Source organism: Lissotriton vulgaris, chromosome 4_1 (assembly GCF_964263255.1).
Source record: "Lissotriton vulgaris chromosome 4_1, aLisVul1.2, whole genome shotgun sequence".
Taxonomy (NCBI): Eukaryota; Metazoa; Chordata; class Amphibia; order Caudata; family Salamandridae; genus Lissotriton; species Lissotriton vulgaris.
This window is the reverse complement of record NC_141691.1, coordinates 481,897,496-481,923,224: the sequence shown is the minus strand read 5'-3', so window position 1 is coordinate 481,923,224 and position 25,729 is coordinate 481,897,496. Positions and strand designations below refer to the sequence as shown.

Here is a 25,729-nt window from a genome sequence, read left to right as displayed (position 1 = left end):
TTGTTTATAGACATCAATGGAGAGGTGCCCGAGTACATGTGGCTGTGGAAAAAGCTCGCCGCAAGTTGAACAGAGCTTTAAAAAATTTTTGCACGGCTATGGGCATAACTGTTCTGGCTCATGAGCATTTTTCCAGCGAAATGCTTCATTTATTCAGAAGTGATGGTGTGCACCTGTCACAGATGGGGCAAGCATACTACCTTATGAAGCTACGTGATGCATTGGCCAACTTGTGGTGTGTGGATTTATGGTGTTCACAGAAAGAAATATAAAAATATATATATATATATATATATAAAAAAAGAGAGAGAAAATATATGCACATAGGCAACAATTTGTGCTGTGTTAAGAGGTTGGGTGGGGCAGGAAAACTCTGGGGTTTTTCCTGGGTGGCGTGTTCTTAGGGGATAGGATAATCTAGAGCGGATTCATCCTTTCTCTATGGGGGGGGGTTGGGAGGGTAGGTGGAAAGGAAAAGGAAAGTTGGAAATAATATTGGTTTGGTATGAAACAAGTTATGGATTGTTGGCAAATAATAAAGCATTGGGGAATGGTGATGTATACCAATTGGGAAAAAGGTTTTGGGAAAATTGTACAAGGTGTTTGTTGAATAAAGGTAATGTTGCGGAGTCTGTCTTTGGCTGTCCTAATAATAAAAGTGACCTTTTTTGCTATTTAGCAGAGTCGTGTGGAGTGTCCTTATTTGCGCGATGGGTCCCAGGGGGACTTGGCATGAGCCGGTGTCCCGCTGGAGTATTTCACGCGATGGGATATCCCCATGCGCTCTGATTGGCTGTTTGGGTATTGGGAGGGGCTGTCCAGGCGCGGGGAAGGAGCGGGAGGTGCGACGTCACTCAACTCGAGTGAAGGAGCGGTGGCGTCGTGTTTTTGGCCCACCCACCCACCCTGGCTTTGAAAGAGGTCAGGAAGGGTGGTTTTTGTTATATGTTATAGATGTATTCTTGTCCTGTTTTTTTTTTTTTTTAAAAAAGAGAGAAAAGGATGTCACTTTAGGGCAGTATTGACAGTCTCCTTGCTGTTATATGTTGTTGGCGTGTTCTTAGGGGATAGGATAATCTAGAGCGGATTCATCCTTTCTCTATGGGGGTGGGGGGGGTTGGGAGGGTAGGTGGGAAGGAAAAGGAAAGTTGGAAATAAAATCGATTTGGTATGAAACAAGTTATGGATTGTTGGCAAATAATAAAGCATTGGGGAATGGTGATGTATACCAATTGGGAAAAAGGTTTTGGGAAAATTGTACAAGGTGTTTGTTGAATAAAGGTAATGTTGCGGAGTCTGTCTTTGGCTGTCCTAATAATAAAAGTGACCTTTTATGCTATTTTGCAGAGTCGTGTGGAGTGTCCTTATTTGCGCGATATATAAACCGTGTTCAGCAGACCTATCAACAGGTATGAGTTCACATCTCTTGCATTTTTACCCTTTTTTAACATATCGGGTGATGCTGAGAAAGATAAAGGGCCTATCGGATAAAAGGTCATTGCTTCCTCTTACATTAGTAGGTAGGGTAGCCCTTATTAAAATGTCCATTTTACCCTTGTTGATAATGTCCAGATAAAAATCAGCAAGGCTTATTTTAAAGAACTTTAACTTGATACAAATCAAGGCGGACTGCCTCTACCTCAGATGTGTACTTATTACAAAGTCTCTCATATCGATATACTAGTACGAACAATGGATGCGAAGGGGACTATAAACTGTTTTGTTCTGGAAAAAATGGTGCAGGAGACGTGTATATATATATGTGTATATATATATATATATATATATATATATATATATATATATATATATATATATATATATATATATATATATATATATATATATATATATATATATATATATATTATACACACAAGCAGGTTCAGCCCCAAAAGAGTTCCACCACTAGCCTGTGCCTGTGCAGGACGGGTTTTGGCTCATGTTTGCTGTTTGATGCCTAAAAAGCGGGGCAGGCAAACCCACGGACTTGGCACAAACCCACAAGGGTAATACTTTTGTTTATGGCATGAAGGAATGAGCGCGCCCACATGGAAACACTTCGCAGCACTACATCAACCAGAAGGCTCTGCGAAGGGCCACGCCTATCTTAGCAGGTGATGATAATTATTTCAAGTGCTCGAGAAATGTTGCTCACTTTTCACATGCAGAGCCAGTTGCCACCGAAGAAGGGAGGATTGGAATCCCGAAACATGTTTGGCGCTTTGACTGTACTGGCGCTTTTATTGAAATGATGCCTTTGTCCATTGTGCTGCCTGCTTGCAAGTCATTGAATTAAATTGGCAAACCACGCATTTCCTTGTGGTGGAACTCTTTTGGGGCTGAACCTGCTTGTGTGTATAATATATATATATATATATATATATATATATATATATATATATATATATATATATATATATATATATATATAATATTATTATTATTATTATTATTATTATTGCATTTATTGAGCGCACAGCTACCCGAAGGTTTCCCGGCGCTTGCCTTGGGAACCCGTCCTGGCTTTTCCCTGTGATATAGCCCCTACAGGGCATCCCCAAGGTGAAAGCCAGGCATCCCGCCGCAGGGGGGCCATTGTGGAGATTAAGCAAGCTTAATGCCCAGAGTTGCAGAGTGAGAACCCATGATTAGAGCAGGCACCGAAGCGAGAATTATCGAGTCCGTGGACATTTGAGCTCAAGACCCTGCCGCGTCGGGAATTGAACCCTGGTCCCGGGTCTGACCTAAGCTTCCGGGTCTGCCTGCTCTACACCGTGAGCCACACTTATATATATATATAATCTTTATTGCTTGATTAATAAAAATGATTGCAATTAAAGCAACTTCACAACACATAATATTTTAAAACTAACAAATATACTATTTAAATTTTGCCAATACATTCATAATAACAGCCACAAAAAAACCAAATCAAATTATCGTACATCCAAAATTACTACATAATATTGCACATTTTACAGTTTAAAGTGACAGTGTGCACAACATACTAATTCCCTGTATCTAACAAGAATAAAATACATTAAAAAATACTTCATTAGTTTCTACAGCAGAATATTGCACATGTTGCATTTTAAAGTGCTAACATGCAGTATTTGCAACGTTCATCATATTAAAACAATGATAAAGGGGGGCGTGGCTACGCATCGCGGAAGATGGCGACGTGATTCCGGAGCTCCGGAGCTGACCTTCCTCACGACGCTCTTTTCGGCGGCATTTGGAGTCGCCCAGCCCCGACACATGGCTTAAACGTCTCCGCATTGTGAGGTGAGCCCTGCCCCCTCACTATTTTTGGGATTCAAGGTATTTTGGCGGACCTGCTCGTTTCGGTCAGGAGTTTCAGTTCCGACCGCCATTTTGTACACATCGCGCATCTTTCTACCTGAGGCACATGCACTCCCAAAAACTGCTTACAGATGGTCTGCTCAGTTGGGGCGACCCCCTATTTTTGTGGTGAGTCCATAAAACTGTGCACTATTGAATGATCTCGCATTTCCTCCTTTCTCGAGCCTGCAATTAAACTTGCTTTTTCAGCCGCCATTTTATGAAGCTGTGTGCTTTATACCTCGAGCAATGTCTTCTCAGAGGTACCCTTGACTTCGACCTTTTGTTTCAACTCAAGTGTTGAATAGTGACCAGGCTTGTTTCTGCATCATTCTCTTCACTCCTGAATGTTTTTGCTTTCTTTTCACCTCATTCTGGCCCATGCAGCATTTCAGCTTTTTTCAGCGCCTCCTGCTGCCAACATGTTTTCATCGCTTATGTTCCATTATTGGGCTTGACCTTTTGCTGCTAATTCCTCTCTCGGTGGGGCAGGTTGGCTGCTGTTGGCTACCTTGAATTTCTCTACGGAGTGGAGGGCTTTCCTTTTTTCATTGCTGCTCAGCATTCTTTTATGGGGAAAATCCACAACTTGAAGCTTGCTACGGTTACTAAGTTGCCATCCGGATCTGATTCTGACTCACCTCTTTAGGATATGGAGGGAGGCAAGTTGTCCAAGCCTGACGCAACGCATGGAGCTATTCCTAAATCTCAGAATGGCGGGAAAGCACCTCTAGCTTCTGGCAAATGTCTCGAGAAAGACCCTCCTGCTCCTGAGAACAGCGCTTCTTCTTCATCCATGGATATCATCTTAGAGGAAATCCGTGCTCTCAAACACTTCATGGAAGCTACCGCTAAGAACATGCAAGCCATGCAAGACAAATGGTCCACTTTGGAATCCCGTGTTCTTATACTAGAACAATCATCGGAGTCTCTCCACTCCTCCTGCTCTCGTATTCCCTCATTGGAGGCTGAGGTTCTTCTGCTTAAGAAACAGACAGAAGATTTGGAATACAGAAATCGTAGAAACAACCTCCGCCTTTACGGACTTCCTGAATTGACGGAGGGGTCTAACCCTACTACTTTCTTTCAGACTTTCCTTTCAAAGATCTTGGATGCTCCAGCCCTAGCCTCCCTCAACATCCAGAGAGCCCATCGCCTTGGTCCTAGAGTCTCTTCTAAACCTAGAGGGGTCATCATGCTGTTCCTTCAATACACTGATCTCCTGCAGGTTCTTTCAGCCGCAAAACTCAAAAAACAAATCATGTGGCAAGGTCATCGCCTTTATCTATCTCAGGATGTTTCTAAGGCCACAGCGGACAGACGGAAGAGATTTCTAGACTTACGTCCACAGCTCAGAGCTCTCAATGCAAGATATGGTCTCCTTCATCCGTGTCTCTTCAAGGTTACCTACAAAGACAAAACTACCACTTACCAAGACCCTGCGGTCCTTCAAGAGTTTCTCCGTCAGCAGAGCCCTGATGTTATGGATGTTTCCAGACTGCCCTGATTGAACTTGCAGTCTCTTCCGGTCTAATATTAATGATGTTATTTGTACTTCGTATTTCATGTTATTGTTGCGAGTTTACTTCTCTATTTTTCTCTTTGTTGTCTTTTGACCTGTGTCATATTTCCCTTGTTCTTCATAGAGTTACTCTTTTTCTCCTCTTACATTTACAGATACCGTTCTCTCTCCCCCCTGTTTCCACCCGATGTTTGCATGGTGTTTGTACACTGCCTTTGGATTTGTGAATACTTAAGTCTGGTATCCGCTCTTGGTGATGTCACTGTCGTCTTTTCGATGCCTACACGCCCCTCTTCGTTTGCGTTTCTCGTACTCGTAAGTATGTCTTTCAGTCGTTCGTTTTGGACATGTACTGTCTTCTTGTTTTCTATTGTTCTTGTCCCTTTTCTCCTTTTCTTATTCTTTGCATACTTTCAGTCATTTCCTTCCTTCTCTTTTCTCTCCTCTCCCACTCTATATCTTCTTTCTGCTCTCTGGTCTATTTCTTCTTGTCTTTCTTCTCTGATTCAGTATTTTCTCTGCAGCAGTTTTTTCCTTTTTCTCTTTACGCCTTTCCTTCTTTTCTTTCTTTTCTCTTATCCTTTTCTCTTTATCACTAGATTTACACTTTTCTCTACTCTTTTAGTTTATTTCTTATGCATTAATAAGCATGTTGCTGTTAGTTGTTTTTCTCAACTATTCCATTCCGTGTAACGACATGGAACATTAAGGGATTAATCCCATTAAAAGGCAAAGAGTTCTTTCACATTTAGCAAGACTTAAGACTGATGTTGCCCTCCTTCAAGAGACTCATCTCGCTGAGGTAGAGGCTCTAAAGCTCAAGCGTTGTTGGGTGGGTCATGTTATTTGTTCTCCTACGGCAACTAGGAAAAATGGTGTTGTAATTTTGTTGCATAAAAAGTTAACCGTTTCCTCCATCACTCATGAATGTGATGTTGATGGCCGTTGGGTTATTGTTACATTATTCATAGATAATATTCCTCTCACCCTTTTTAATGTGTATGCCCCTACTGGGATTGACAGGTCCTTTTGGCCCTCTATCTCTACTAAGCTGTCCTCCCTCTCTGGGGACTACATACTTTTCGGAGGAGATTGTAACCAGGTTGTTGACCCCTTCCTTGACCGACAGTCAAAAGTCAAATTTGTTCCCTCTCGGATGCACACACAATTTGTAAATTCTTTTCAACACAATGCTTTACTAGATATTTGGAGATTGTGTAACCCAGATATTAGAGAATACAGTTTCTACTCCCCTCCTCATCAATCCCAATCCCGCATTGACCATATTTTCCTTAGTAAATCCCTGTCACAACATGCTATCCGCTCTGAAATCGTCTCCATTCTGCTCTACGACCATGCTCCAGTTTTTGTAGATCTTGACTTACTCCCATTTTCTCCCCACTCTGGCAGATGGCATTTTAATAATGCTTTGCTTCTTGAACCCACTTTTTGTATCGAATTTACCGCCTTTGCCAAGGAATTTTTTCTATTAAATCACACCACTGATTCCCCTTTTGTTATGGTTTGGGACTCATTTAAAGCAGCCTCTAGGGGTTTTATTATCAATTTTATGGCTAGGCGGAAGAAACTCCGAGAAGCTAAGTCGGAGAAAGTCTTAGCTGATATTTAAGCCTTAGAACTTGCCTATTACACTTCTAAATCTGACTCTTCCCTTAAATCACTTATTGAGGCAAACATATCATTTAACAAATTTACAACCGATGCTGCCTCTAATATCTTGCTAAAATGTAACTCCAGATATTACGGGGGTAAGAATAAAATGGGGAAACTTCTGGCCAATTATTTAAAGATACGTAAGGAACGTACAAAGATTGAATCTATCAAGACTTTTTCTGGAGAATCTACATTTAAGGATAAAGACATCCTCACCGAGTTTGTCAAATTTTATGATAAGCTGTATACTCCCGAACAAGTTCCAAGGCCTGCTGATCTCCTTTCTTACTTTCAATCTCTTCCCTCTCCTCCGGTTTCTCATGTTGATTTTCATTCCCTGGAACAAGACATTTCACTCTCCAAAATCTCCCATGCTGTTTCTAAATTACGCCACGGTAAATCTCCGGGTCCTGACGGATTTACTATTGAATTCTACAGCCACTATGCCTCTCTTCTTCTTCCTAAACTCCTGCTTTTATTTCAAACCTTCCTTGAAGCGGGTTCCTCAAGCGGTTCTTTTCAACAGGCTTTAATTTGTTTGATCCCCAAGGAGGATAAAGATCATTCCTTATGCAAGAATTACAGACCAATATCCTTGGTCAATACTGATTATAAAATTTTAGCCAAGATACTAGCGTTACGCATGGATCCCCTTTTACCAGATCTAATTGGTCCTGAGCAATTAGGTTTTGTCAATGGAAGTCTCTCCTCCGATAATTCCCGTGTCTTCCTTAACATACTTAGCAAGGCTTCCTCTTTAGCTCTTCCCTTTGCAGCTATCTCTTTAGACGCGGAGAAAGCCTTTGATAGTATTGGGTGGGACTTTATGTTTCAGGCTTTACGTTGGATCGGTATCCCCTCCAAATTCATTTCTATTATTTCTTTACTTTATTCCGATCTTCAGGCCTCTATTTTTGTCAACAGGATGTCCTCAGACTATTTCTCTTTACATAGGGGTGTTCGACAGGGTGGCCCCCTGTCCCTCTTACTTTTTGTGTTAGCCTTAGAACCTTTCCTTACTAAAATCCATCTGGACAACGGTATCTCTGGTTTTCAATTTGGTTCTCATCAGGTTAAACTCTCGGTTTATTCTTTTTTATTGCTCCGATCCTACTACCTCTATTCCCTCCTTACTTCAGCAACTTTCTTCCTTCTCTGCAGTTTCTGGTTATCGCTTAAACGCCGATAAGTGTGAAATCTTGCCTTTGAATCCTCTCTGCCAGAAACATCTTTTCTCTCAAACAGGTTTCTCATGGCAACCATCTAAAATTAAATATCTGGGAGTTTGGTTTGTTATCTGATACTCTTAAATTAAACTTTGATTATATTTTCAAGAAAATGGACACGGCTATTACGCGTTGTCATCCGCTCTTTTTGCCCATTGTGGGGCTGACTTAATTCTATAAAGATGATGTTATCCCCCCTTCTTCCTTATACTATTTCCATGCTCCCTTTGCACATTCCACTTTCTTTCTCCAAAAAGATTGATTCTTTATTACTGAAATATCTGTGGAATGGTAAACGTCCTCGGATAGCTCTTGCTTCCTTACGAAAAGACAAAGCTCACTCTGGAGTACGTTTTTCCTGATTTTAAAGAATACCATTGAGCCTTTACTTTGAAACAATCAATCCGCTGGTTTTCTTCTGATCTTCGTCACTATCTTCCTGTCTGGTTGAGTATGGAATCCTCCTTCATTTCTCCACTTACCTTTCGCGAATTCCTGTCCTTTACATCTTCCTTAGCTCGCCTTCGCACTCCTGTTATTACTCATTCTCAAAATCTCCTTCTACCATTTCTATCTTCATCTTATCCCTCCCTCCTTTCCACTCACGAACAACCGATCTGGAACAATTCACTTCTCAAAATCCGTAATCGCACCATCTTTTGGAAATCTTGGCATTCTCGTGGATTATGTTGGATTTCTCAATTAATCTCTCATGGTACTCCTCTTTCCTTTCAGGAACTTCAATCCCTCTTCTCATTGCCCACTTCTGCCCGGGCACAACAAGCTACCCTTTTTCCAGTCTTGACCTCCTATCTTCACTCCCTGTCACCTTCCAACGATATTCCTTTAGATCGTAGATCCACTTCCCTATTATTGGAAGCTTCTCCTTCTGCATCTGCTCTGTATAATTCTTTCCGCTTTATTAGTGATAGACTAAAATCTTGTGTCGAGATTGCCTGGGAATCGGATTTTTCTCAGAATTGGCCTGTACTTTTTTGGGATAAAATATGGACTAACTTCATAAAACCTCTAGAGCTGCTAATACTACCCAAACTTTATATTTCATTTACAACAGAACTTTATTCACCCCACTGGCTTTATCCCGTTTTTCACCAGATACTCCCTCTACTTGTTGGTCATGTCCTTGTCCCTCTGCAGATCTCAAACATATGCTGTTTGACTGCCCTCCTACTTCCCAGTTCTGGCAAATAGTTTGGAAGCAAACACAAACAAGTTTCCAGTTCCAGGTTCCCTTTTCCCCTACACGAGTTTTTCTAGGTTCCCTCTCGCCGGAACTTCCTCTTTCTCCCAGCCACTATCTTTTACTCGACCTCTTCATAGCTGTAGCTTTCCATACCATCACTTCAAACTGGAAACAAGCTGCAAATATTTCCTACCAATCTTGATGGAATGCGGTCTGTTTTCATCATCGTCTGGATACCAACTATGTATCCCCCATATCCCTGGCGTTTAACGTGACCTGATCTGGCTTCCTTTGGTAACATACCTTTCTTCCTCTGCTCCTGCACATCCCTCTCCTGGTGCCAACACAGTTGAAGTACGTAAACCCCCATGATTTCCTTATTACTCGATTGCTGTAATTATTATGTTTTAATGTATTGTATTTTATCTTTCTTTTATACTTATATGCTATTGTTCATAATTCTTCATGCTTGTTATGCTTACCTTACATGAGAATCATTAATGTACTGCTTATTTTATATATCTATTTATTGTAACTCTTACTCCTTTCCCCCCTCCTCTCCTCCCTCTTTATTTTCTTCAATAAATCAAACTTTTAAAAAAAACAATGATAAAGGGCATCAAAAGTTACTGTAACAGTGAGACTTCTATTGTTACATTTCTAGCTATCACCCTAGCAGCATAATCCCTAAAATATACAGAATATAAACAGTATGTAAACTATTAAGTTCCAGAGCCATTCAAATAATGAAGCTCAACCTTATTATATCAGATGTTTTTAAACTGCACTTAAAATTTTACCAATTGACATAATAACGTAATCGATTCTCCAGATAATGACATAATTAAAGCCGCTTTGCTGAATTGTAGCAGACATCGGATGTGTGGAGAATGCTCTAAAAGCCTGACTAGCTGATCCAAGCCCACTCGTCAAGAAATGTGGTTTCAAAACAGTACGTTGAATGTTAATCAGCTTGGGGCACACACACACTATATGTACTAATGTTTCTTGTGGCCATCCACATAGTCTACAATTTGAGTCTGACCACTGCTTGATCCATGGTTTCGTGCCCTCTTTTGTTGGATTTAGTCCCATACGTAATCTTAAAATAATATTTTTAAACTTTGCTGAAAAATAAGCAGTCAAATATGGCTGAATGCGTAGGGATTGGTATGAATTAATCACATACCATGCATAATTTTTCCCTACTAATGCATTTTTGTCCTGCTTGAGTGATTCAGCTTTGATAAGTTTTTTTTAAATTAACTTATAATTGGGCATTTTCAGATCTTGCAGTGCAATTTGCAGACCAATATCCCTTAGGGAGGTTAAAATACAAGATCTCCATTTAACAGCATAGGCAGACGTCTCTATTTCTAACCAACAAATGTTCCCTAGGGGTGCAGCGGCTGATGAAGATAAAGCGACCATACATTTCAGAAATGCTCCCTTTGATACCAGGCACTGTCTCTGGAGACCAAACTCTAATCTTGTTCCCGCTTGGCACACTGAATTGGCAATCCCAAAAGTTGTAATGGGTCAGCCATATATGAGGGTAGGTTGTAATTTAGCTTTGATTACTTTAAGAATAAAGTCATACGATTGACAATTCAGTTTTTAAAAAAAAACATTTAAAAGCACAAATCTAGGTCACAGTGTTAGCCCTGAGGTCCTTAAAATGGAATTTGAAGGATACTCGATTATCGAACACCACCCCTAAGTAGCTGTACGTTTTAACAACTTCAATTGGGCCTGCTCTGGCCTTCCATGAATTAAACTTCTGTTTAACCGAACCAATTTTCATGACTTTGTGTTTTTTTTTACATTCAGTTCAAGGCCATTCTGTTGTGTATAATCATCAAAGGCGGTAATAAGTCTTTGTAGGCCAATAGGAGTATGGCTCACGAGGAGAGTGTCATCAGGAGAAAGGATTCCAGCTCCCAGTATTTATCAAGATGGCCAAACTTCTAAAGAAAACAAGGTATAAAGGAGTCCAGGAATTTGGTACAAGACTTCAAGCTTTTTACTTATCAAAAAGTATATTAGCAGGATATGATTATGTGCAGCTTAATGAATGTAAATATCTAGGTCTAAAAATACTATGCAATAATTTGAGGTTTTGGAGTGCAAATGCTTTCAAGGATATGGAACACCGTTTAGTGAGGGGGAATATATTATTTAGCCAGATCTTCTTGCAACATTTGGTGATTGATGTAAGCTTTTGTTTAGGATTTCAGCAGATTATTCGGTTAGTGAAAAAATGCTGTCCTGAATCCAGTTCACACTCTCACTGTATATTATCTCCTTTGTTCAGGGTAAAACTTAGTTGGCTTGGTAACTGGTATAGATTATTTCAGAACCAAGGAGAGTGCCACCTGGTAAAATGTTTTTGGGACAAAATTAGCCTGTCAACGCAATGCAGTTTCTCAGAGGCTGAGTGACACTCAATATCATTATTAGGCCACAATGCCTTAAGAGCCGTACATTTTAAGAGGATGTTTTTTTTATCTCATTGGATGGCATTCTGTACTCCAAGGGCTTTTCAAAGAATGTATCCTGCCTCGGAGGATCGTTGTTTTTGTTGCCAGCAGCAGGCAATAAGCGTCTGGTTAAAAAGGTTTTACCTGCCCAAAGGTGGCGCAGTTTTGCGTTAGGGTGTTTTCTGCCCTTAGTCTAGGGTTGCAGGCTAAACTCGATCCAGAGGCTAGTGTTGCATTTTTTGGCAGAGTAAGGACACATCATTAGGTAAAGGGGGTCAGGCGTTTATCATAATATCTTCTTTAGTAGCTCGCTCCTTGATCCTTCACAAGTAGAAGTCATCTAGAGTACCCACGTATCAAGAGTGGCTCAATAAAATGAACCAAACAAAAAAGTTTGAAGAGGCATATGCGAAAAAGGTGGGTGGCACTACAACGTTTATTTCCTCGTGGCAGTTTATGGAGGCAGTAGAAGATGCCAATAGAGTGGGGTAGTCCTTAATATCATGATATGTAGGCATTCTTAGTTGTATTTGTACTGTAATATCATATCCTTATAGTTATGATGGTAGCTTAGGATTTATTTCATCAAAACACGGTTGCATTTTTTCTGGTCGCTACTCATCATCATATATTATTTATCACTTGTGGGATAAATCTTGATAGCTGTTATATGATGAATTTCAAAAGTTAGTGGACTGTAATTGTCCTGTATCTTAGGCACGGTTGCACTTTTTAATGCCGCTGCTATGCAGTTTTGCAGTAGGTAGAAATCCGAGGCCTGCACAAATGCACTTTTTTATTTATATGTGTAAAATACTGATCTGCGCTCCTCATATGGGGGCCTACTTCAGGTTCCTAGGGTCAAAAGGGCCCGTATGGGCGGACGCTCCTTCCATCACCTGGCAGCGAAAAGCTGGAATTCCCTCCCTCTCCATCTCCGTCCTGATCCATCCGAACCCAGCTTCCGCAAAAACTTAAAAACTTACCTGTTTTCCAGATAACTGATCTTCGGTCTCCAGCCTCGCATAGAGTTCTCAGTTGTAGCGCGGGGACACGCTGCTGCGTAACCAAGCGCTTTATAAGCTTCCCTTAATAATAATAATGTTTAGTGAGTTTGGCCATGTTTTAACACGCTTGGGCGTAAATTGTGTAAATCATACTGAAGAAGGTTGATGAATATTTATTTGTACTTTATGCATTCCAGTGTTTTTTCATGTATTTGCTTTTTAATATGTATCTGCTCAATAAAAAAAATCTATTTTTCAAAAGCATAAACACTTTAACTCTATGAACATAAATGAGATAATAATGGTGCGAAGGATAGGGTGGATGGGAAAGTCGGAGAAAGATACAGTTGGGGATTATATTGTGTTGAACTTCTGCAGATCACAATGTACAAGAATTTGTTGAGCTCACAGGAGCTCATTGGCCAAACCAATACCAATATATGCTCACTCCCACTAGGGTATTTTTACAAACCCACTACACTGGGTGACTAAGTGAGTTCTTTAAATTGATGCAACTTCCCCCCACACTTTGCACATTGTTATAGGGTTTCCGCCGTAAGCAACCTTGATGGGTTAGATTGACCGAGGTGTACTCCTGTTGATAAGATTGCATTAATACCTGAACCCCTAGATAAACTGCCCCAACCTGATACCCTTCCACTTTTTGATCCGAATAGAGGTATGGTACCTCTGGGTGCTTCCCAGGCCAGATCCCCATCAGTATCAGATTTACCCTGGGAGGGGGCCATGATATCTAATTCATAGTGGGACCACAACTTCATGATAAACATTGAAATATTGCAGGCCTTAAGGGCAAACTGTCTCAAACGGACGAGGGGGGGGGGTCTTCATTGACAAAGCCAATATTATTATGATCCAAGAAATCTGGGACTTAACGGCTTCTGAGAGGCAAGGTTTCAAGGGGCCTTATAATATGGGTCAGTACTATGTTAGGGTGTCAGATAAAACAGCTATATTAACTCTAGTGACATTCTTGGGGTTATAATTTGTGCCATGGAATTGTAAAAAAAAGCTTTTTGGGTATAATGTCTACAATAGGAAAACTTCCACAACCATGGAATCGGGGGTAATACGTGAACTGAGAAAATGTATACCTGTTACCAGTAGTAACACTGCTGTTATAATTGGGGTGATTTCAATGTTTCGAACCTTCAATTTTAATTAGAAATACAGCTAGTGATGTAGATGGGCAGTATGGTATTCCCCAGCAATATGGTGCTTGTATTCCAACTACATCCAAGGTTTCTTTAAAAATTTTAGATCTCTCTCTTTCATGCCACTTGAGAGCTTGTGATGGCCGTACTCCATCGGACTTAAAGAGGCAGCCCACATTCAGAAGGGAACTTTGTAGAAGCAATAGATTATTTCCTCTTGGATTTCCACTCATGACCTGCACTGATAGATATAAGGGTTGAGATCAGATATGAAAGTGACCATTTTCCTTTGTTCTTATCCCTTAAGGATAGTCTTGTCCCCGCAGTTTTATGCGATGGTTTGCCTGGCTGTAACTTACAACAGGAGAAATGTCGAATGGAATGCCATTGTTTCCAACAACAGCATCCTGGCCAAATGTGATTCTGTTTAGAGCCTTTCCTCCAGCACTGAGTGACCTTGGCCTCGCCCCCCTGATGTTATGAAGTCTCATGGGGATTGTTTTGCTATGCTGAGCAATACTGGTTTTCCCAAGTCGATACCGAATCCTTACCCTACGTACAACAGTAATCACTCTTGGCACGATAAAGAGTGCAGAGAGGCAAAAACCTTTCTAGTCAAATGTATCAAAAGTGGCCCATAATCCTTAATTCAGGCAGCCAGGGCAATGTATAAAGCAACCCTCAGACATGCTAAGAGATCCTGGGATTCTTTAATATGGGGGATGCCTTGGATGCCATGCGGAGTAAAAACCAGGCACCGTTTTGGCACACAATTGGCCATGGAGGCAAATTGGCCGCGCTAAGACCCAGATCTAATATTTTACCTATGGACATGGTGGCCCATTTTCAATCCTTATATAGTGAGGACAAGTTAACCCATCCTGACCAGGATCTGGCTGCCCATGAGCCCCTGCTTGTTGATTCTGACATTACGGCAGGTGAACCTTCTAGGCCTTGCCACAAGGTTTTCACTGTTAATAAGGTATTTACTCTGGCCGAGACACAGCAAGCTATCTATGAGTTGAAAGACCAAAAGGCCCTTTGCCTAGATAAGATTCAAGGGGACCTGTTTAAATCTGAGCCAGAGGTTTGGGCACCATATTTAAATCACATTTGCAGCCCCATCCTGGCAGGTGCATCGATGCCCAATTCCTGGAGGGGAACAGAAATAGTACCCACATACAAAAAAGACTTGAGATCTGTCCTGGCAAACTTTCGGTCTATAATCCTGATAGATATGGCCCAGAAGACGTTTAACAAACATGTTTTGGTCTAACTGAACGCTTGGATTAAAGACAATAACACACTGTCCCAATTTCAGTCGGATTTTCGTCCAAAATTAAGCACTGTTGATCAAGTCTTCAGGTTTCTGATTTTGCGGTGGAAAACAGTAGATTTTATTGGTGGGAGTGTTTGTGTAGCTTTTGTAGACCTCAAGGCTGCATGTGATATGGTTCCCAGAGCTAAACTCTGGGCAGTCTTGAGGGTTTTTGGTCTTCCTCTCACGTGACTCGCAATTATTATTCAACTCCATACTGGTGACTTCCCCCACGTTAGATGGGTCCCAAATGTCAAATTAACAGACCATATATCAGTTAACAATGGCGGAAGGCAAAGATGTGAACATGTCCCAACACTTTTCCTACTTTTTATTAACAAGTGTGTCGATTTTGTAATGGGCTGTGCATATGACGCTCAGGTCCTGGAAGGCATTAGGATTACAGTATAACTATTTGCAGATTACACCCTTTTGGTGTCAAACCCCCCGAAGGGCCTGGAAATACTACTTGAGAGATTTAGCTCATTTTTTACAAGTTATGGGCTACATTTATGCTGACAAAACAAAATTCATAGATATCCACCCCCATAAACAATTTTGTGGAACAGTTAGGTTGGGGAGAGTTTATCTGGACAGAGTAGCAGACATTGATTATCTGGGTATTCGTCTGTCTAGTAGCAGTTCATGGAGCAGTCACATCCTCCTTAACCATAGAGCTGCTACCACATTGAATTTTGCAAATACAACTTTCCATCTCATTTTTCCATTTCTAGAAATCTGAAGAGCCCAGGCCGTGGCCGCGGCTACCTGTGGTTCTGAATTATGGGACCACAGCAATGTTACATCCCTGAAGGTAGATGAAAATAAATTCTTGAGGGCGGAGCTCAAACTCCCCCACAGCACACCCCTGTTTTTTTTCAGATTGGACCTGAATGTTCATCTGATTGAAGCCATAGCGAGATTAAACATGTCCTGTACTGGCTGAGATTATGACTGGAATATTTTAGGAAGAAGTTTAAGGATATTCTTTGAATTCCCAGGTGTCTTGCTGCTCTGCAATGGTTAAACCATGTTAAACAGTCCCTTTTTCCTCAGGTTTTTTTTTACCTTTGGCAAAACCCGTAGTCTAGCTCTGCCTCCTCTGTCGAAAAAGTAAGACATGAGTCCCGTGCTCTCCATGCCACTGGAGTCAAGCTATTCTGGCTGATGAGGGCTGAAAGCCAGAAACCGAACCTAGGATGCTTGTTTCCAGTCCAGGGAGGACCTGGCCTGGCAGTTCTGGCTGCACTGTTCCTATTGGGCGCAGGGTCAAGACAGATTTGCATATGACTGGTTCCAAAGTGGAATGGCATCGTGAGCAGAAAAATTATGGATTTAAGGCCCAGATGTGTGTACTGGGGTGAATGTATGACATTGTTCTGCAGTCTGTCCATCAGTTGTTCTTTTTGCATTTGTCACCCCGAGTGGGATGGGTATGCTCAGACGTGAGTCCTGTGCTCTCCATGCCACTGGATTCAAGCTATCCTGGCTGATGAAGGCTGAAAGCCTGGAACCAGCTCTAGGATGCTTGTTTCTTGTCCAGGGAGGACCTGACCTGGCAGTTCGGGCCGGACTGTTCCCATTGGGCGCAGAGTCAAGACTGATTTGCATATGGCTGGGTCCAAACTGGAATGGCATGGTGAGCAAAAAACGATGGATTTAGGCCCAGATCTCTGTACTGGGGTGAATGTATGACATTGTTCTGCATTCTGTCCATCAATTGTTCTTTTTGGAACCATAAATGTGAGCCAAAGTTTGAAACATATTTACATGAGATCAACCGCCATTTTCCAGATCGTTGTATGTAAGATTCAGGCTGGATATTTTGCCACTCGCATCGTTTGCATGTAAGTGGAGGCCCTGTTCAGAGGGCAGTATAGCTTGCCCAACCTGTGGGGCAGATCAGGAAATAGACGCCTACCTTGTTTTTTCTGCCCAACATTTGCCAGACTCACAGAGACGCTGGATTGTGCCTCCGTGCAGATTTCTTGGAACACGTTTACAGAAACAAGCTTTGCGAATTTGCAGTTTAGATACTGGGTCATGTATTGCTTTTTCTATTGCTAAATTCCTAGAAGCAATCTGGCCTATTCAGGCCAGGATTGTTAAGCAAGCAACAGCTGAGCTACTAATTCCGAATTTAGGAGTTTGCTTGTTCCGATGATAGCTGCTAAGGCCGGACTGGCATTGGGTGTTTCCACAAGAGGCTGGAAGGGTGGGAGCAGGTTTTGCAATGGCGGCAGCGGGTTTTGCAGCAATGCTGCTATATCGGCCACCAGCTGCAGTGGTTCACACTTGCACCCCACCTCCCCGGGGGAGGGGAGGGGGGGGGGGGGGGTGTGGGCTGTGGGCTGGTCCAATAAAATTGTCAGGGCTTCTTTGGACGCCCAGTCCGGCCCTGATAACTGCAAATGCATACTTTGCTATGCTGGGTGGCTGTCCTGTAAGTTTAACTTACTAAGGTGCCTTTGTACGCATGTCACCTCACCATAGTGTCCAACCATGCAGCCTGACCTAAAAATTGCATCAAACCCTATAGAACTTCGGTGGGGTATGATGTGGGGCTTACAAGGAAACATGTAGCAAATGCTTAACCTAGAGCTTACTTAATCATTACTTTGACTTTGACCTACCTCTGAGATCTAACAAAACGATACCTTTTTATGTGCTTTTATTACTTTTAATGTTGCATTTTTATCTATACGATTGTCTATGTACTGTAATTTTACTAAAATGTAAAGTTTAAGGGTTCTGGATACTTTACTTGCTAAGTTTTTCTGTATAATGTGTCCAGCATTTAAGTTGTAATATTTTAACCATATTGTAATGTGCTATACTCTTTGTGGCTTTTAAGGTCTCCGATTGAAATAAAGTATTGAAATTAAAAAACTTAAATTGCGTGGGGCAGATTATTTTGGAGTTGGGAAGATTGGAGTGAGGCAGATTGTTTTGGAGTGGGATCAGATTGTTTTGAAGTGGGGAAGAATCAATCAATCAATCAATCAGTGACACTTATAAAGCGCGCTACATACCCGTGGGGTCTCAAGGCGCTGGGGGGGGGGGAGCCGCTACTGCTCGAACAGCCAGGTCTTCAGCTTCTTCCTGAAGGAGAGGTGGTCTTGGGTCAGGCGCAGGTCGGTCGGGAGGGAGTTCCAGGTCTTGGCGGCCAGGTGGGAGAAGGACCTTCCTCCTGTAGTCGCTCTTCGGATGCGGGGGACGGCGGCGAGGGCGTGGTTGGCTGATCGGAGGTGGCGTTTGGGAGCGTAGAAGTTGACTCGGCTGTTGAGGTAGCTCGGGCCTTGGTCGTGTAGGGCTTTGTGTGCGTGGGTGAGGAGGCGGAAGGTGATTCTTTTGTTGACGGGGAGCCAGTGAAGGTCTCGCAGATGTCCGGAGATGTGGCTGGTTCGTGGGATGTCGAGGATGAGTCTGGCTGAGGCGTTCTGGATCCGCTGGAGTCTCTTCTGGAGCTTGGCGGTGGTCCCGGCGTAGAGGGCGTTGCCGTAGTCCAGTCGGCTGGTGACGAGGGCCTGGGTGACGGTCTTCCTGGTCTCGGTGGGGATCCACCAGAAGATCTTCCGTAGCATGCGTAGGATGTTGAAGCATGCCGAGGAGACGTTGTTGACTTGCCTGGTCATGGAGAGGGAGGAGTCCAGGATGAAGCCCAGGTTGCGTGCATGGTCTGTCGGTTTGGGTGCGGTGCCCAGGGCGGGAGGCCACCAGGAGTCGTCCCAGGCGGAGGGAGAGGGGCCCAGGATGAGGACCTCCGTCTTGTCCGAGTTCAGTTTCAGGCGGCTGGTCGTCATCCACTCGGCTACCTCTTTCATCCCTTCGTGCAGGTTGGCTCTGGCGGCGGCGGGGTCGTTGGTCAGGGAGAGGATCAGCTGGGTGTCGTCGGCGTAGGAGATTATGCTGAGGTTGTGTTTGCGTACGATGGCCGCGAGGGGGCTCATGTAGACGTTGAAGAGGGTGGGGCTCAGAGATGATCCTTGGAGTGCAGCAGATTGTTTTGGATTGAAGTGAGGCAGATTGAAGAGGGCCGAATGTTTTGGAGTGTGGTGATTGTAGTGGGGAGGTTTGGATTGGGACGGTTTGGATTGGGGCAGAGTGGAGTAGTGGGGCATATTGGAGGGGCAGATTGGAGTGAAGCAGATTGTTTTGGATTGACGTGGGGCAGATTGAAATGGGGAAGACTGGAGTGGATTGGAGTGGGGCAGATTAGAGTGGGGCAGATTGTTTTGAATTGGAGTGGGGCCGATTGGAGTAGGGCATATTGCTATGGATTGGAGAGGGCACATTGCTTTGGATTGGAGTGGGGCAGGTTGATTTGGATTGGAGTGGGGCAGATTGCTTTGGATTGCAGTGGGGCAGTTTGCTTTGGATTGGAGTGGAGCAGATTGTTTTGGATTGGAGTGGGGCAGATTGTTTTGGATTGAGTAGGGCAGATTGTTTAGGATATGAGTGGGTCAAATTGGAGTGGGGTTCATTGGATTGGAGTGGGGTTCATTGGATTTGAGTGGGGTGGGTTTGGGTTTGGGAAGGAATGGTGTGTATTTTATTGGGGTGAGGTGGATTGGATTGGAGTGGGTGGATTGAATTGGGCTGGAGTGGAGTGGATTGTTGTGGGTTGGATTGTAGTGGTGTGAATTGGGATGAGTGGGTCAATTGGAATGGGGTGAATTGGATTGGAGTGAGACAGATTGTTTTGGATTGGAGCGGGGCAGATTGGATTGGAGCGGGCAGGTTGGACTGGGCCAGATTGTTTCGGATTGGAGTGGGGCAGATTGTTTTGGTTTAGAGCGGGGCATATTGTTTTTGATTGGGGCAGATTGTTTGGATTGGAGTGGGGCAGATTGTTTTGGATTGGAGTGGGGTAGATCTTTTTGCATTGGAGTGGGGCAGATTGTTTTGGAATGGATTGGGGTACATTGTTTTGCATTAGAGTGGGGTATATTGTTTTGGGTTGGAGTGGGGCAGATTATTTTGGATTAAAGTGGGGTGGAAATTTTTTAATTGGAATAGGGCAGATTGGATTTAGGCAGATTGTTTTGGATTGGAGTGGGGTACGCTGGAGTAGGGAGGGCTGGAGTGCGGTGGATTGGAGTGGGGTAGATTTTTCTGGATTGAAGAGGGGCAGATTATTTTGGATTGGAGTGGGGAAGATTGTTGTGGATTGAGTAGGGCAGATTATGTTGGATTGGAGTGGGCCAGATTGGTTTGGATTGGAGTGGAGAAGATTGAAGTGGGGCCGATTGTTTTGTATTGGAGGGGGCAGATTGGAGTGGGGCAGAGTGTAGTGGATTAGAGTTGGGCAGATTATTTTGGAGTAAGGAAGAATGTTGTGGATTCAGTAGGGCAGATTGTTTTAGATTGGAGTGGGGACAGATTGTTTGGATTGGGGCAGATTGTTGTGGATTGAGTGTGGCAGATTGTTTTGGATTAGAGTGGAGCAAATTGACGTGGGGCAGATTGTTGTGGATTGGAAGGGAGCAGATTGGAGTGAGGTAGACTGTTTTGGGTTGGAGTGGGGCAGATTGAAGTGAGGCAAATTGGAGGGGGGCTGACTGAAGTGGGGCAGGTTGTTTTAGTTGGGTGGGGAAGAATGTTTAAGATTGGAGTCATCATCCGGACGCTTTTCTGCCTTTATAAGTTGTGGGAGTGTACACAAAAAATCATCAATCGGACTTCTAAAATGTCAGAGTAACTTGAAGAACCTCTTCTGTCACAATTGCTCCAAGGACACTGTACCATTGAGCTGCGCTTTCCAAACATCCCTTCTAAATTAAAAAATAATAGATTTTGGTTGTGCAAATTGTGGTCAACCACATCATTGTCTGGATATCTCCTGTGTTGGGAAGCTGACTTGATGTTGGTTGTTGATATTACATATCAGTGCGGCTATCACTTATAAAAGTGAGACCATATGGCGCTGGTCGGATAAAGTGACAATTAGGAAGAAATGTTGTACATCCTTCAGAGTAAAAAATGACAGTAGGTAACTCATTAGAAATACACTAGCGCATGCATTAGAAGCCATTTTTGGAGGGTGTCTTGTCTTGCATCTGCACAATAGTTTCTTGATATTTTGTGACACTGCATCACTAGCCAGAACAACGCGAAATACATAGAAAGTGATGTGAAACTGAAAGGATATTGCCGGTGACACGGTAGATCTGTGTGTGAGTCTGAGGTACAGTAGTGGTGGAGCCTGGCATTCTGCTCCCCTCTGAAGTTTTACTGACTGGAATGGATTAGTCCCAAGTAAATCCGGTGTTAGAAGAACAGATGGAGAGGACTGAGGATTAGAAAGGCAATCGCATCCTTCAGCTGTCAAAGAGCATCAGGCATTCATCAGCAAGGAAGAAAACAGGGGCGGGGCGGGGCCCCTGTGCAGGAGTAGAATAAAAAGAGTGAAACTCGCATTAAAAAATAAAGTCACAAACGGGCTGATTATAAAATATGAGGTGAGGAGCGAGTTGGAGAGAGGGAGATAGGTGCACTCTGGGCATACCCCTTTGTGGCTCTGTCTAATTAGCAAACGGCCACTTGCACGCGTGCCATCTGGAGCGCGTGCTAATTTGAATCACGTCAGCACGAGACAGGATAAGGTCTTTGGGCCAGTCTTGTGTGCACGTATATCCCGATGAGGAGGAAAGATAACTGATATCTACCACACATAGAGAAACATCTAGAGGCTGTGAGGAGAGGAGTGACAAGCGTCGCGTAGACTCTTCCAGAAACAGATATATGTCGTTTGTCCTTGGGTGCGAAAAGAAGGACTAGTAAAGAGAGCGACCAAAAGAACCGTGCCCTGCAGAAGAGGAGCCCGACTGGAGACGAGGCAATGGATGACATGTTTCTGCTGAACACGGAGGGAGTCAGGAAGAAGATTTTGCATGGAGGCCACGGGGAGCTACCGGACTTTCAAGATGGCAGCAAGGTAAAATCTGACAATCTTGGATGTCTGCATGGGTGCACATGATGAGACCCCAATGTTTGTTCATATGTGTTAGCGGCTAGTGACCTGAAACCAAGGCGCTACCTGAATTAACAATTTGAAGGCCTTTGCTCCATGTTTCATCCGGCAAACCTATCACTTTATTGGCTGAGTGCAGCAGGCTGGTAAATAGCGCGGTTTCAATCACAAATGCAACCAGTGACTTGTCTTACTATAATTTGGCCGTACAGTTAATAATGTAGTCCAAACAAGATGGAAAAAATAAAAACACGTCACTATAATGTGAACATACACAAGTCTTTGCAGGCATTCTTTTGTATAAATAAGTGTGAATTTGTGTGTTATTTGTAATCAACTAACACTTTCAATGGAACTGTATTATGAATGGCTAATGAGTGCTCGTTTTATTAATATAACGGGGTTATTTGTTTCAAGTTAAAATTCGTACTTGTTTTTTTATCTAGTAGTGTTGTGATTCTGAATTTATTGAAGAGGGAGAGATAAATCCCTTCGACCCTTGACATAGTATCAGGTGTGGTGCATGGTACAGTCAAATGGTATTTTATCCACACTGTAGTCATTTGTGCACTAGAGGTGCAGAACTGTTGTTTGGGGAATGCATTCTACTGAACCCTGGCTAATGCATATCAAAAGGGTGCACTCGAAGTCCTGACTGGTGCTAAGTGGTACTAAGCAATAAGGAATGCTTAGTTTCCAATGGCTGACTGCCCTTATGGTGACACTTTTAGAACTGGGCTCCTGGCTAGTGGCAGCTGGGATACTGTCTCTGGAATCTTAACTAGCGCTAACCAGGCTCTGCCGTGCCTATGCAATCACGCTTGCTCTGACTGTTCAATTGACAGCAACACGGTTTTAAAAGATGTAGCTGGTTTATTTTCCCTCAGATCCTTGCACCATGCCGGGGAGGAGGCAACAATTACATTTTTTTCTTAACAAGGATTTTCAAAGCCAATAGGTCTTGGCTTTGCGATCTGTTGTCTTTGCCAAAGGTTTTTAGCTATGCTGCACAGCATCTGCAATGCCTTTGTCGTAGCTGTCTGTGGCATTTTGAAGGTGCACGCACCACGCATGCACATGCCTACAAAATGACACAGACACTTTTTCTTAGGTCGAGCCTGGGCAGCGCATGCGCTGCTCTGCGGGGCATGCTGTATTTTAGTATGGACTTGAAGCTCCACCCACTCTCCGTCTATAGTTTTCACTGGCTTGTGTCATTGTCCTTTGTAAATGCAGGCTTCTGATTAGTTAATAGGCTTGTTAGTCCCTTCATAGTACTGCCTTGTCTTCATTTGTAACCTTCCATGAGAACTGTCCCTTTTACTTCTGTTGTTACACAGTACGTCTTATTTAGTCTGTAAGCACTATTTTCTATAATGATTTTCTCCTACTGCAGGCACTACATGCTTTCCTGCAACATGCAGAGCACAATGCCCGCTTTCACTTTCCAAGCAGCCCATGACAATGGCAGCCACTTCTTTGAAGTGAAATAGGTCTCGCATTTACAAGAGTTTGAAAATTGGCATTGTAAATGACAATGACTTTTATTTATGTGATAATTATCGAAATATATAAATAAAAGGCGTTGTCATAGACAATGCCAATAGCTGAAACTCTTGCAAATGCGAAACCTATTGCATTGCAAATGCTAGTTCTCTTTAGTTACTGAACCGAGTTTGATCGGTAACTGAAAGAAAATAAAAATGCGCAACTCTCCACCCCTTTTTTTTAAAGCACGCTGAGGGGAGGGGGGTGGAAGCAACACAGGTGAAATGGGGAAACGACCGGACAACAGTGTGACATTAATGCAACATGGGAGGGGATACAAAAGCAACAGGGGGCAGAGTGGGAGCGAAAGCAAAACGTGGGTTGGGGAAAGCAACATGAAGGGCAAGGGTGGGGTAAGTGCAATGGGAGAGAAGTACAAAAGCGAGAAGTAGTCGGTTAACAAAGTGCAACAGGAGAGACATACACAACTGAAATGGCTCGAAAACACACACCCTCTAATAGAGTGCTTCACACAAAAGAAAAAGTAGTATTTGGAAACCAAGCAGTGGAAGCAGCGATGCCAGCCAAACAGATTGTAAATAGGAAATGGTCCATGGGAGGGACAAACACAAGATTGTCAAACTGGGGCACGAAAAAGAAGCAGACAGCAGGCAAATGAGTGACACAGAAAGACAATCAATTGTAAGCAGTCGGTGGACTCCGAGCCCCTCTATGTTCTTGGTAAGGCACAATATGCCTCGCAACAGGCAACTCATTTGCTGTATAGTAGGCTCCACCTACAAAGGCTACCAGCTTCATCCAACAGAGCTTGCTTTAAATAACACTTTATCACACACTTCTGCTGTGTCTAAGCACCCTAAATAACTGATGTGATATTACTATTACCCAATTTAATTGTGGGTAATTTAACGATTTTCAAAATACAGGAGGGCTGAGCTGGCAAGAGATTAAAACTTGTCACCCGTAGATCACTGCATGGTTCTGCAAACGGTGCCCAACTCACTCAGTCATCTCGCCGGCTTGAAAAGCGGTAACCCAAACTGAAAAGGCTCAACCTCCGTTTTGGTGGTTTTGTACTGAGACATAATAAGGAGCATTGCCACAACTGACATCAACTAGCTAGAGAAGTAGTAGGGTTGAAATGTCTCCGATAGCAGGCACTACATCGTAAACTGCTCGAGCTACTTTAGGACCAAATATTTTTACTGGGTAAAGCAACCTATGAGTTCCCCTCCATCACAGCCCGTGGTATACTCCCATACGCACCCAAAATATACCCATTACAAGTATGCACGTCTCCTTCTAAGTAACCACTTAAAAAACTCTAGGGCTTCGTAGACCCCTAAAAGAAAGGGGAAGAAGAAATACTACAGAAGTATCAGCAAGCATCACACAGATGGTTAAGTATCTCAACCTCCCCTCTCAGAGAAGCAGTGCCTTGGCCTACACATGCCACATGCCATGAAGGCCTAGACACCCTGTACCCAAGGCTCATCCCAATGACATCCTCGTAACAAGAAAGTCATCCCTTTTCAGGGCTAAGGTTGCCCAAGAGGGCTGTTACCAACGGGAAATGCGAAAAAATACATCTCTTGCCTTCATGCTTCATTTATAGCTTCACTGGATGCCCCAACACACTTAAAGGCCACTCATCATCATATCCTGCTTTATGTCTGTTTTGTCCTACTGTGGCAGTGCGTAAATTCGGATAAAATAATTCATTGGTCCCCTAACATCACTTCTTTCTGGCGGATGGCATCACCTACAATGTTGTCTATTTATTCCGTCGATCAAGAAGCATCACTGTGCCACCCATACTTATTTGTGCGTTCTTTTCACTGGAAACACGATGGAAAGTTCTATTCACCTCAAACTGTCCACCTCAATAAGTTGCAGGCACAGCAACACAACCACCACTGCATACCGTATGGAGAATGTGATGGGACCCCAGCACAGACTTCCTGAACTTGCAGGCGAGACCGTCTCTGTAGATGGTCTAGCATCTCCGTATTCCCGTCAAGCTTTACAATCGCATCCATAACATTCATCCTGGAGGTCTGAAGGTCCTTCATCTCCTACCACACATCCATCAGCCTTCTCTCCATCTCTTTCATTCTTCTCTCTGTCTGCTACAGAAAACCGTCTGCTGAAAGAACTCTGCCAGCCAGTGTTTCCAATTTCCTCTCCAGACTCGTCACAGCAGAGGTCATTATGTAGGGTGACCAGGCACCCCGGATTTGCCCGTACGGTCCCATTTTTCACCAGCTGTCCCGGGAAATTTCAGGAAATTTAGCTC

The 25,729-nt window shown here is 43.2% G+C and overlaps 1 protein-coding gene across 1 annotated transcript in view; it reads left to right on the top strand.

Moving 5' to 3' along the window:
• The first annotated feature begins 21,772 nt into the window (after positions 1 to 21,772).
• The window catches only part of LOC147718867 (aryl-hydrocarbon-interacting protein-like 1), a 196,616-nt gene continuing 192,659 nt past the window's right edge, over positions 21,773 to 25,729 (top strand). The window contains exon 1 of the mRNA XM_086966794.1: positions 21,773 to 21,888. Within this exon, the coding sequence (XP_086822920.1) occupies positions 21,793 to 21,888 (96 nt within the window). The 5' untranslated portion in view covers positions 21,773 to 21,792. The remainder of the gene's footprint in view (positions 21,889 to 25,729) is intronic.